Source organism: Lactuca virosa, chromosome 2, assembly GCF_052849685.1.
Source record: "Lactuca virosa cultivar CGN04683 chromosome 2, Lactuca_virosa_CGN04683_v6, whole genome shotgun sequence".
NCBI classification, from domain to species: domain Eukaryota; kingdom Viridiplantae; phylum Streptophyta; class Magnoliopsida; order Asterales; family Asteraceae; genus Lactuca; species Lactuca virosa.
The window spans coordinates 306,383,323-306,396,744 of record NC_136427.1 but is presented as its reverse complement, the minus strand read 5'-3'; the positions used below and the strand labels follow the sequence as shown (position 1 = coordinate 306,396,744).

The 13,422-nt window shown below is 30.5% G+C and overlaps 1 protein-coding gene across 1 annotated transcript; it reads left to right on the top strand.

Annotated features, from left to right (window-relative positions):
- Positions 1-1,459: 1,459 nt before the first annotated feature.
- On the top strand, positions 1,460-8,182 carry LOC145161600 (F-box protein PP2-A13-like). Its single transcript, XM_079081155.1, has 3 exons — positions 1,460-1,904; positions 1,982-2,100; positions 7,690-8,182. The coding sequence occupies exons 1-3, from the start codon at positions 1,572-1,574 to the stop codon at positions 8,102-8,104; spliced, it is 867 nt and encodes a 288-aa protein (XP_078937281.1). The 5' UTR covers positions 1,460-1,571; the 3' UTR covers positions 8,105-8,182.
- Positions 8,183-13,422: the final 5,240 nt, after the last annotated feature.

Below are 13,422 nucleotides of genomic sequence, written 5' to 3'. Positions count from 1 at the left end.
AAGATTAGGGAAAATTACACAAATGCCCTACGAACTTTTTAAGGTTTACCCGTTGAGTCCCTAAAGTTTTTGTCGGGCTTTATGGGTCCCTAAACTAGGATATTACCTGCTATTTTAGTCCATGTCAACCTGTAATAGCCGGTTCAGTGACCTTTTAGACCAAAAAAACTCACATTGTGCTCCTATAAAGCCAAAAAAAATAAGTTCGAGGATCAATTCGTCCAAAAAAAACTCTCCTTTTCTTCTAAAGTCGATTCACACTCAATTCGTACCCTCCCAAGAAATCGATCGATGCTCTTCTTTTCGTCTTCACCCTCGATCGTCACACACACTCACCGAAGATCACAACCATCTTCCCCTTCTAATCGATTCTTGATCACAACCCCCTTCCACTATTTTCTTTGATTCGATTTCAGTTCTTCAAGGAATTGACCCCCTCCTTCCTTCTTCTCCGTTCAAAATCGCACAAGCTACCTCTCCTTCTCCCTCCAAGTTGCAGGTTTGATGAATGCGATGTTGAGAAGGATGCATGAGTTTGATGAGGTTCATAGAGAAAATGAGAGTTAATCTCTTTTTTTTTCTTAAATTTGCAGATGATTGGTTATGGTGGCTGACTGGTGGTTTTTATGGCTTATGGGTGCTCCAATGGTGGCTTACTTCACGAGACAAAGGGGGAGGAATAACGGTGTTTGGATTGGGCTGTTCTGATATTGATTCGATGGTGATTAAGGTGGGTTATGGTGGTTGTAATGGCTGAATAAAATGTTGATGAGCATTTGGTTCAAGATGGTACGAATTGAGTGTGAATCGGCTTTAAAAGAAAATGAGAGTTTTTTTCGGTACAAATTGATCCCCGAACTTATTTTTTTGGCTTTATAGGGGCACGATGTGATTTTTTTTTTGTCTAAAAAGTCACTGAACCAGCTATTACAGGTTGACAGAGACTAAAAGAGCAGATCATATCCGAGTTTAAGGACCCATAAAGCCCGACAAAAACTTTAGGGACTCAACGGGTAAACCCTAGAAAGTTCGTAGGATATTTGTGTCATTACCCTTAAGATTACATGCATATGGACGCCATATTAGCTTTTTTGCTTAATCAGCAAATGAGAAACATGAAACACCAAAAAACAAGCAGCTCGATTAGTTAAATTTGCAACAAAACTATAAACTTAATGACTTAATTGTGAAAATACAAAACACAATGTCAAAATCAAAATTTTGTGTAAATTTAACGTCTTATTATGCAATTTGTCATTAATTAAATCATTACTTATAAAAGTGTATATAAATTTGAAATAAAAATTTAAATCCAAATGTTTTAGTTTATCTTTCAAAGTTTAGCCCCAAAGATTTTTTTAAGATTATACAACCAAATAAACATATGATCAAATTAGATTTTCTTATCGTAACAGATATACATGTTAATATAATATATGAATGCGTGATCCACATTGGCCAACAATGTCTATGGTCACACCTATACCCTAATTTAACCTTTCACACACATTTCCTTAATTTATTCTCATATAATGAAGTCATAACACGAAGTAACATTAATCTCCAAAGCAATGGGGTCTGGTTTTTCCACCGCCGACGAGGACGGATCTGATCCGGCGAAGAATAGTAGAACACGATCGCCGGGTCTTGGAGAGTTACCGGAGAACTGTTTGGCTATGGTTCTGTCATACTTAGACCCACCTGATATCTGTAACCTGGCCAGAACCAATCGGGCTTTTTATCATGCATCGTCTGCTGATTTTATATGGGAATCCAAGTTGCCTGAAAACTACCGGATTCTCGCCAGGAAACTGGTGTTGTACGATGGGAGTCTTGCATGTTTTGGGAAGAAAGACATTTATGCTGGTTTGTGTTCTCCCGTTCGCTTCTCCAGTGGTACAAAGGTAGGAACTCTCTCTCTCTCTCTCTCTCATACACACACACCACACGAAACGCCATTAATGGAGGTAGGGTGATGCAGGAAGTGTGGATAGAGAAAGAAAGCGGAGGAATGAGCATGTTGGTTTCCTGGAAGGGGATGAAGATAACAGGCATCGATGATCGCAGATACTGGAGCCACATTCCCACACTCCAATCAAGGTTTCATTTAATTTTCTCGTTTAGTTTCATTTTTTCTTTTTTTTAGGGGAATAACCATTGAAACCCCGAGACAAAAGTATATAATTTGAAAAACTAAGTGTGTGTTATTTGACAATCCACGTATTAGTCATAAGTATGTGAAATGTAAGAGCTACAATTAATAGTGATTCAAATTGTGATATCAATATCTGACAGCTACTTCCCAGTGTATCAATCTCAAAATTAATCTTCCTAACATCAACAATGAATATATTATTAAATTACTTAAATAAAATAAATGATCCTTATAGAAATCGAATACATAATCAAACTGCAACTGGTGTATTTCATAATATCACATTACTTGCTTCTATGACAGGGATATGGATTTTCTTAGTTTTATTTAATATGGCTTGGTTGTCCATATATATATATATATATATATATATATATATATATATATATATATATATATATATATATATATATATAAAAGGTTGTAGAACTCACTACTCAGTATCTGTTCGGCTAACTGCCGAGTAGCGAATATTCGGGGGTATTCAATAGTACTTGCATTCGGTAATTCATATAGAAATATTTTTAGGGAAATTATATATGTAAAAATCATAAATTATAATTATAAGTTGATTGAAATGTATAACAAAATTAAATACATGTGAATACATAAAAACTGAAAAACACACAACGGTCTTACTTCGTGAATAATTGATGAAAATTTAAGATATATATGTAATAATAATTACATGTGTGTGTTAAATAATAAATTATTAAGTATATTATACATATTAATCACCGAGTTGACTGAGTTTTACAACACTGTTCGTTTCAATAAGGGGCCTGTTGGGAAGTACTCGGATTTTGTAACTCGTCTCGGTAAGAGGCCGAGTAGAGAATATTCGGTCAAGTAATCGGTCAACTCGACGAGTTTTACAAAATAATAATAATAATAATAATAATAATAATATATGAGTATAACTAAAAATTATGCATGAAAAGTCATATGACATTGCCATATAAAGGGCTCATTAATACAACTTACTTAATCAACTAGTTATTTTATGAGCTAACCAGTTGGTCAATATTTTTGTAAGGGCGACGTAAAAATAATAATAAATTGTTTTATTTGAACGTTCTATATTAATATGTTTTAATGTTTATTAGAGAGGTTAATCATGAAATACTAATAATATCTTGGATGTGATAGAATTTAAATATTAAACATTTTATATAGAATTTCACATATCTACCATTGGGAGCTGATTTGTACACAACAATTTTTCTCAATATACAACAATTGATGCTTTAAAATGTTGTATTGTACAACTCTATAATGCATAAATTGTTGTGTATGGCAAAAAACCGTTGTATATGAATCAATTCTCATCTACCATTAGGCTCTCGTTGCGGAGATATTTGTAAGACGATGTATAAATTGATAATATAATAAATGATTTTAATATATATGATTAATGCTAAAACATTTAAATTTTTACAAAATTCTAACCATTTTACATTTAATCTGACGTTTTATAAAGCCTTTGTCCCAATTTGTTTCTCATTCATCATTCCAGTAACATATTTAGAATATTTATATGTGACATTATTATATATATTAAAGAAGTCCAAAGTTTTAGGTTTTTAAACTTTTTTCACTAAAGTTCTTAACTTCTTATTTTAAATTGTGGCCATAATTGTTTTAGACTTTGGCCACAGATAATCTTAAACTTTAGCCATAAACTTTCTTTAGACTTTAACCACAAATCTTTTTTATTTTGGCATATTTGATCCCTAAACTTCTGTGCGTCTGTACTTTCCACCCCTTACTTTTTCGAATGCCATTTTCCACCCTCTAATTTGTAAAATATCACTTTTACCCCCGTCAAATTTGAACACCGACATTTTTCATCTCTTTACATTTATTATCTTGGCATGTTTTCAGGTTTCACGTGTTTGGTCCCTACATAGAAAATAAATTACAAAAACGGTCCTTGTAATTTACACAATAGGTCCTTGTGCATAATTAAATTTACAAGATGATACATATATTTAAAAAACTACATAATGCCCCTTCCTAATAAAAAGTTTACAAAAGTGAGCTTTGGTACATACATAGAAAATGAATTACGAAAATGGTATGTGTGAGGTTTTTTTTTCAAAAATGGTCCCTATAATTTCGTAAGCAAAATTTTGTATACGTCCACTATGAAGCGGGGTGGGAGAGTATTATGGTTCTCATTAATCTCAAAGGTATTTATAGAATACAATGTATACTTTTTTTCTAATATTATTACTAAAATATGAAAATTATATCAAACATAAATACAAAACTATGATAATATTGAATACTAATACAACACTATCTAATACACCCCTTAGTCAGAGTTGGAGCAGAAAGAATGCCTATTGGTAAAAATAGAAGCTTGATTTTTAATTTTATTTTAAAGATTGTAGTGGCTTAAAATATTTTCCCTTGAAGTTGTACCGACTTCATACATAGGAAAAAGATAAATAATGTTCTGAAGATAGCCACTTTGGTAATTGATGTGTAGTGATATCGAATTTAGCATGAACATAACCTACAAAGATGGAGAGAGGGGGGGGAGGGTTAATGAGAGAGTGAGAGTGAGCGAGAAAGAGAAAGACAGTGTGTGCGGGGGAAGCCATTTAGGGAGTGGTTGTTGGAGAAGTTAAAAAATCACACGAGGGATTGGAAGCAATTCTTCAACTTTAAGAATTGGTAGGGTGTAAGAGAGAAAGTAAGAAAGGGTTGGAATCGACAAACGATAGTGATAAAGTGTGACAGGGGAGCATTGTTGAATGTAAATTAGAGAGAAAATGATTAAAGAGATGTAATTTTCTAGATGGAAGAGATATTATGAGCGAGTTAGATGGAATGTGTAAAAAGTGGGGGTGTTCAAAACCGGATATCTGAAAATTTGGATATATGAAAGTTTCAGATATTAGATATTGAATCAAATATCCGAAAATATTAAACTTTCAAAAAAATGTTTTTATTTTCTCTTTATTTAGACATTATACACCATAAATCAAGATTGATTATCAATTTTATTTAACTAGTTAACCTATTAGGTGAAAAATACTAAGTAACCTTAAGAAATGTTTTGAAATAACAAACGTTTAAAATATAAAAATCAAAAGCTAAATGAAAATGTATAAATAAAGTCACTAAACTACATATAAGCCCTCTAACTTTCCCGATCTAATATATATTGAAATAAAAAATATTTAAAAAAAAGTTAAAAAAAACACAAATATCTAGATATCGGATATATCCGAAATATTTGAAAATTTAGAAAATGACTATCCATATCTAAATCCGAAAAATCAGATATCCGGATTTTTACATATTGAGATTTTGGATTATTTCCTATCATATATATATATATATATATATATATATATATATATATATATATATATATATATATATATATATATATATATATATATATATAGTCTTTAACTAGTAAAAAATGTATGGAGAAGGTGATTGTATTTTGGACTTGATAAGTTTTCTTGGGATTGTAAGAGGAAAAATTGGGGTTTTCTTATTGGTGTTGAAAATTCTTGTGTGTTGAGAGTACATACGAGAAGGATCCTAGAGGGATGGAACTAGATTTAGAGGAAAAGAAGTAAGTTGCAGTGTTGGAAGGTTGGACTGCTTGGGATCGACAACATCACCACATGAGAGGTGTTTTGTCTAGTGTGGTGGTGGGTCATAGTGGTTTATGGAAAGAAAAAAAAAAGATAGCAGATGTGCTTGACACATAGTGTTTGAGAGCTTTTACCTTGTAACGTTTGACAAAACGTTCCGTTTTGAACAAAAAGTCTCGTTTGACACTATAAACTTTTAGTTTTTACTTTAAACAAAATAATCCAAATCTAAAAGCTATCTCACGTAGCGTTTTACTATCTGCTACCTGCTACCAGCTAGTTTTGTCGAACACGTCTAGTGACCGGTTAGGCTAAAAACAGGTTGATGTGAATTAAAAATTAAAAATGAAAGAAAGAAAATTGCATATAGGATTTGACGGTTGTGTGTGTAGGGGGGGGAGAGAGAGAGAGAGAGAGAGAGAGAGAGAGAGAGAGAAAGAGAGAGAGAGAGAGAGAGTGTGTGTGTGTGTGTGTGAGAGAGAAAGAGAGTGGACAACATCATCTAAAGAATGTAGCAACACATATCCAGTGAAAGCAAGAGAATATCGTTGGAGGTAATGGTGGCGGCATAAGACTTAATATAATTTTTTGAAGACAAAATTGCAAATTTGGTCCCTATGGTATGTCAAAAATTAGGACTTTGATCCAAAATGTTTTAGAGTTGCACTAGTGGTCCAAAATAAGAATTTTATTGCAAGTTTGGTCCAAAATCATTTGAATGTATTTCAAATGATGGAATTGCCCTTTTTATTTTCTTTTTTAATTTTCTTTTTATTGCAACAAATATAAAAACATAAATAAAATACAACACTCGCCCACCTCTCTCTCTCTCTCTCTCTCTCTCTCTCTCTCTCTTCTATCTCTCTTCTAAAATACCACCACCACCGGTCGGATATATGAACGTTGTCACCACCGTTGCCGACCAGAGATATGAACGCCACAGAGGGTTTCATGGCGGCGGCGACGGGTAGATTAGAGTTTTTTGGTGACGGCGTTGTAAATTTGTGCAAAACTTTGCTCCGATCTAAGGTGGCGGCGTAGATTCGAGAAAGGGGGTGACCGTCTGAAACCACCGTCGTCGTCTGCTAGAATCGAGTCGGAGAAGGATGAGGGTTTTCAGATATGGAAAATTAAATTTTTAGAGTTTTTGTTTGAAAATCTGGATAATTTAGTTCATGATGGCGAAGGTGGTGTCTGACGGCGGTGGTGGTGTTCGGGGACAGTGTTCCTATATTTGATTAAGTAGAAGTAGGTATAAGGTGTTAGTTAAGGAGTGAGTATGTGGGTAGGGGTGGGGTGTTTCTTTTTGTTTTTTTTTAATTAGAAAAATGATCAAATAATTAAAAAAATGGAAAAAGAAAAATACCAAAGGCAAATCCGTCATTATAAAAAGTTTAAAAAATTTTAGACCAAATTTACAATAAAATTCTTATTTTAGACCATTGGTGCATCTCCAAAACATTTTGAGAAAAAGTCCCAATTTTTTGACCTACCTCATGGACCAAATTTATAATTTTGTCTTCTTTTAAATATAATATATTCTTCTTTGAAATTTTTGTGTCATTCTCATAAATGATTCAAATGTATCTATAGATTAGAATGTTGACTATTATTTTGATACCACTAAAAAATATGAAAATTATATCAAACATAAATACAAAAATTAAGATAATATCAAATACTAATGTAATATTATTTAATAATTCCAAAGTCATACCCACACTCAACACCTTACCTTTCGTCCAAGATATATGAAACTACCTTAATATAAAATATATTTTACTGATTAAAATTATTGTTCATCTTTCTTTATCAATTTTCTGTTGCTTCATACAATACATGTATTCATAAATCGAGAAACAAAATGTAAACTCTTTTACAAATTGTTAACAATGTTTTATAATGAAACTGTAGATTCTACAGCATTGCATATCTCAAACAAATATGGTGGCTAGAAGTAGAAGGAGACGTAGAGTTTGAGTTTCCACCAGGGAGTTATAGCCTTTTCTTCAGTCTCCATCTCGGAAAACCATCCAAAGGGCAAAACCGACAATGCTCATCAATCACTCCGCAAGTCTATGGTTGGAACATCAAGCCTGTTAGGTTCCAATTTTCAGTATCCAATGGTCAGCATGTAACATCAGAACAGTTTCTAAATGAGCAAGGAAAATGGTTACGTTATCATGTTGGGGATTTTGTGATCGAGGACTTGTGTAAGCCCACAAAAATTAAGTTTTCAATGACACAAATTGATTGTACTCATCAGAAAGGTGGTTTAGCGTTAGACTCATTATTCATTTGTCGTAATCAGCTTGCAAGTGGACGATGACAAGTTGGATGTGTAACAACATTGTTTCATAAATTTAGGATCAATAATGAAAAGGTTGTGATTTTTTTTTTTTTTTTTTTTTTGTAATAGCATCAATATATCAAAAAGTGAATGAGTTCTCTAATCATATTTGACTTTTACTTATGTTATAACTTAATAACTACTGTGATGATTGATATATACGAAGGCGATTTTATGGTTTCTAACAATTATTTTGCTACGAATGCTATCAGTACGATGATTGAAATATTTTGATTTTGATTCCTCTTTTTGTATTATAACAAAAACAGTGGCCAGTTTATAATAAAACTCTAATTACGAATGTACTAATTCATTATTTTATAAAAGGAATATGTTGTTCACATTAATGTAATTGCCAAAGTCATAATTCTTATACATAAAACAATGATATCGTGTAATTTAAATTACATTTTATCACAATTATGTTAAATCTCATAATAAAATATCACTGCAACAAAACAGTCTTTCACATACGGCAGACTTTGTCGCTACTCGCTAATCCATATGTGATTCACAAAAGGAACAAAAGTATCTGTTTCTAATCTAATCAGATAAATTTTAATTTCCACAAGCTATGAAACCAAATTTAAGCATCCAAATTGCGACATATCACATATGTGTCACATATTGACAATAAAAATTGACGAATGCTTAATTTAGCAACGTACAATATAGTGACGGATTAACGATGACCACGATTGATTGCGACAGTACGTGTGTGTAGTTGGTATAGAGATCCACCGGCAGATTTGCCACGGATGGTCATCGCTATTTTCAAAAAACAAATTATAGAATTACAGAAAATCCTAATTTTTTTGTCAAAAGAAAATTCTAATTATAGAAAACAAAACAAACTCAGTTTTAGTATCTACACAATAATAAACAGAAACATAAAATTAAAATTTAATAATATATATATATATATATATATATATATATATATATATATATATATATATATATATATATATAACACAAAACTACTACCATGAGCCGCAATCATCCGATGTGATCAATTTTTCGTAAAGGTATTGAATTTACATTTAAAGGATTCGCGTCTGATAAAGTAATCATGAAACATTGACCTATATACTATTTGTTGACCATAATTCATGAACTTGGTTAGGGCCGAATGTAGTGTTGATTTCCGCACTGCCTTGCAATGATTTTATAGAATAGCACTCGTATTTTGTTGGAGATGGGCCTCATGCTATTCACATTCTCTTCAAGGTATATGTTCAAACTCTTATGTTCTATTCAACAGATTTCTTCCTACTTTTCATAGAATTTCGCCTTTCCAATTAAGTAATACAACTCTTATGTTCTATTCGACAGACATCGTCATTTTGTAACAAAGTTCCTTTTTCTAACACTTTGTTAATCTTTAATAGAATTTCGCCTTTCCAAAATTAAAGAAATGGTTATGATATCTGATTGTGTTTAGTATTCACACTAAAAGTCAAGAGAACTACACAACATTTAAAGAAGAAACATAAACTAAAAGTTATATTGTAACTTACAAGAGACGGTTCATAATCATGATTTAGATTGTTTGTATTCACACTAAAAGTCAGATAACATTCTCAAACATACTGAAAATGCAACATTTGACTTTATACAAAATTTGGTTATTCTTCTTATACGTAACTACTATATATTTAACTAATAAATTTGAAGAAAACATAGATATACCATAATATACTAGAACAAGTGTTAATTATAAACAACAGGATAAATATAAAAAGTAAACTATTTTCAGAATAAAGTGAATTGTGATGTGGAACGTATTAATTCCACATTTTTATTCACGATATAAAAGAAGAGGATAATTTAAAAAAAAAAAAAAAAAAAAAAAAAAAAAAAAAAAAAAAAAACAGGACATGATTGAAGTTAGAATAAAGACGACAGATGTCTCAAACATTATAGAATCGAAAACGATGGTAAACATTACTACCAACATGTGAAAAAGATTAATCTATTGTTTTCTTATCAATATTGTTTTTTTTTTTTTGTCTGCGTTTTTACAAAAAAACTATTAGTATGTTTTTATATTACAGTATCTGATATCATATGATAACAAATAACAAATATGATTATTAACTCGTAACAAGAAAGTGCTGCATGCAATGACTTCATAGTTTTAACTGAAACAATGTACAGAGTTGTATTACTTAATTGACTTTTAGTAGATCATTTATATTACAATTAGTTTCTACACTATCTAAATTATTACTGTTAAGTTGTAAATTGTTGCGTACTTGCGTTCCAGTTTTGCAACGATCGTATTCAGTTTTTTCATAACAAACCAAGCATCGGATTTTATTAAGATGTGAGTTACTTCCATATCATATAATTAAACAATATATGTTTAGTACATTTATCTACTTTAACCATTCAAGTTTTAATATTTTTAAACTTTAACAAAAATGACTATTTTATTCATCCAGACCTTTTAATTTCTTTCCTTCTAGCATATTTACATGCCAAATAATCATATATTCAAGTTTTAAGTCATTTCCAAAATTTTCCAGTTTTATATTATAACGGCAATTTAACTAAAATTGCTATATTTTAGTCTTTTACATCTAAATGATGTATTATATGATGTTTAACCAAACACATGTATTTTCAAACTTAATGTTACCATCTAATATATAGCTTCAAAATTTTTGACTTTGTCCATGTTTTTAAGATCCTTTGCAGAAGCACACACTAATAACCATTTTACCCATTGCATTTTTTTTATTATTAGCGATGGAATTCACAATTTCATTCCATTCCTTTCTTAATCACCTTGTTTGTGGTTTAAAGTATCATCATGATGTAACAATATATTTTTGTCCCAAATAGCAAACTTCAATTAGCTTCTTAATCATAAATATAAATTTTCAAATTCTCGTCTTAAGTTAGATTTTTACCAAAAATCGGTTATGTTATGGCTAATTGATTATTATCAAGCTAAGTAGCTCCATTTTCTTGTTTATTTGGTTTTGCTAACTCATACCTAATGATATTTTACAAGTCCAAACTCAATTTTAACATATATTGAAGATATTCCAAGTAGTTACATTTTTATGCTAGATGTCTGACATTGATAAAAAGTCAAAACCGTCAAATTTTGTCACCATCAAAGTTCAAGATTTTGATTCTTTTAAGTTTCTAACTTGTTCACAAAACATTATTTGTTCTAATACCTTTCCAATATGTATGTACTACTTTCCGCTTCTATTTCATGAACCCTACTTTATTTTTATACACACAATTAAAGTATGAGATGTAAATTGACATATACGTAGGGTTCGTGGAGATTATTTATAATTGCACAAAAGGTTTTTATTTGTGACCTTTGTTTTTTGTGAAACATGACTTGATGTCATCACTATTTTAGTATTTTTACAACCATAACACTAAGGCTTTGGGGAGTGGCATGCGCCAAACCCATCGTTATCATGCTTGGCATGCGCCAACACCATCCCTTAGCACATGCTAAGGTTTTGCGCCAATGTGAGCTCGCTGGTTCACCAGCGTGAAGAGAGATGAGAATTAAGGTGTGTGACTTTTTTCTTATTGGTTATTTAATGTTTTTTTTTTCAAAATCAAATAACACACTACCACTTCTTAGCATACCTTAGCATTATGTTATGCTTATGTGGCATGTCTTAGCATACACCACCACTCCCGTTAAAGATTATAAAAATGAGTTTTATATTATATTACTAGTTTATAACCTGTGGAAACCACGATTACAAATTAATTAAACATTTATATTAAAAACTCAAAGTTATTAATCAATTATTTTAAAAAAATTATTAATTAAGAGATTCTTTTAGTTATATAAAATTATAATCATTGATTTAAATAAATTTGTGAAATTATATCACTTTATAATTTGTATTAATTTTATTTTAATGTTATTAATTTAATATAGATAGAGTGGAAAGTTTAAAATTTAAAATTTAAAATGAAGAATAAATAGGTTGACAAGTGGCAAGTATTAATTAGTTTACATAATAGGGTGACACATGGCAAAAGAACAATAAAATATGCATTAATTAGGATGTCTAGTAAGGTGACACATATCAAAAAGAGAATAAAATTATTCTTTTATTAGAATAAGGAGATATTATATTACTAGGTGTGAGACCCATGTATTACATGAGTTTGTTTAAAAAAAATTAAATATGAAATTTTAACAATTTGAAAAGTTTGAATTTATAAAAAAAAATGAGAAAAAAATTTGAATTATTAAAATTAATGAGGCTTTAATGTATTGAATACATTACATATATAAACTCTTTCTAATAAATACATTACATATATATTACCTTACATATTAAATGAGGAATTTTAATTTAATAAAATGAAAAATACAATAAAATGAAAAGTGGAAAATAAAAAATTCTAAAATTCTAAAAAATGTCATGTGTCTAAATGAAGAAGAAGAGGACATGTGGCAAAAAGTTCTTTATTTATTAGACTGGAGGGAGTGGGAGGGAAGCTTCCCTCACTTTTTGTGGGCCATACCACCATTTCCCTCACTTTCCTTTCCCTCACCTAAAACCCAAGGAATTGGTGGGAAGGGCTTCCCTCACTATTTTTTTATTTTTTTTAAATATATTTATACATATATTATACTCATTTTGTAGGAAATTAAAAACCATGAATTTTGATATATTTTTTATATTTTTTTTAATAGGTATATAATTTTATAAATATTAAAAAAGATAATAAATAAAAAAGAAAAATAAATAAACGGACCAATAGAATGAGGAGTGAAAACGGAGCGTTTTATCAAACGTTAAAAGATAAAAGCTTTCAAACGCTCCATGTCAAACACGCCTTAAATTTATCATAAATTTATCATATGATCAAAGTTCGTATTAAAACTTTAACATTATATAGGTTGATGATACATTTTACACAACAAAATTGATATTATTGTATTCTAATACAAAAGTTGGTGTTATATTTGATGTTTGATAAATATTGTAGACAAAACTTCAAAAATGGTCCCTGTGGTTTTTGAAAATATCAAGTTTAATCCTTAAGTTTAAAAAACCTCACAGATGGTCCCTGTGGTTTCAAAACTTTTAACATTTGGTCCTTCCGGCTCACTCCGTTAGCATTCCACCGTTAAGTAAGGGGCATTTTTGTCATTTCACTATCCAGGGACCATTTATGAGGTTTTGTATTACTTTTTATTAAATAAATAAATAAATAAAATTTAATATGCAAGGGGTCCCACCCTCTTTCTCTCTCTCTATCTCTCTCTCTCTCTCTCTCTCTCTCTCCTCCCC

Coding starts and splice junctions, on each gene's coding strand:
- LOC145161600 (XM_079081155.1), top strand. CDS start 1,572: ATGGGGTCTGGTTTTTCCACCGCCGACGAGGACGGATCTGATCCGGCG. Junction 1,905..1,981: donor GCTTCTCCAGTGGTACAAAG/GTAGGAACTCTC, acceptor AGGGTGATGCAG/GAAGTGTGGATAGAGAAAGA. Junction 2,101..7,689: donor ATTCCCACACTCCAATCAAG/GTTTCATTTAAT, acceptor ATGAAACTGTAG/ATTCTACAGCATTGCATATC.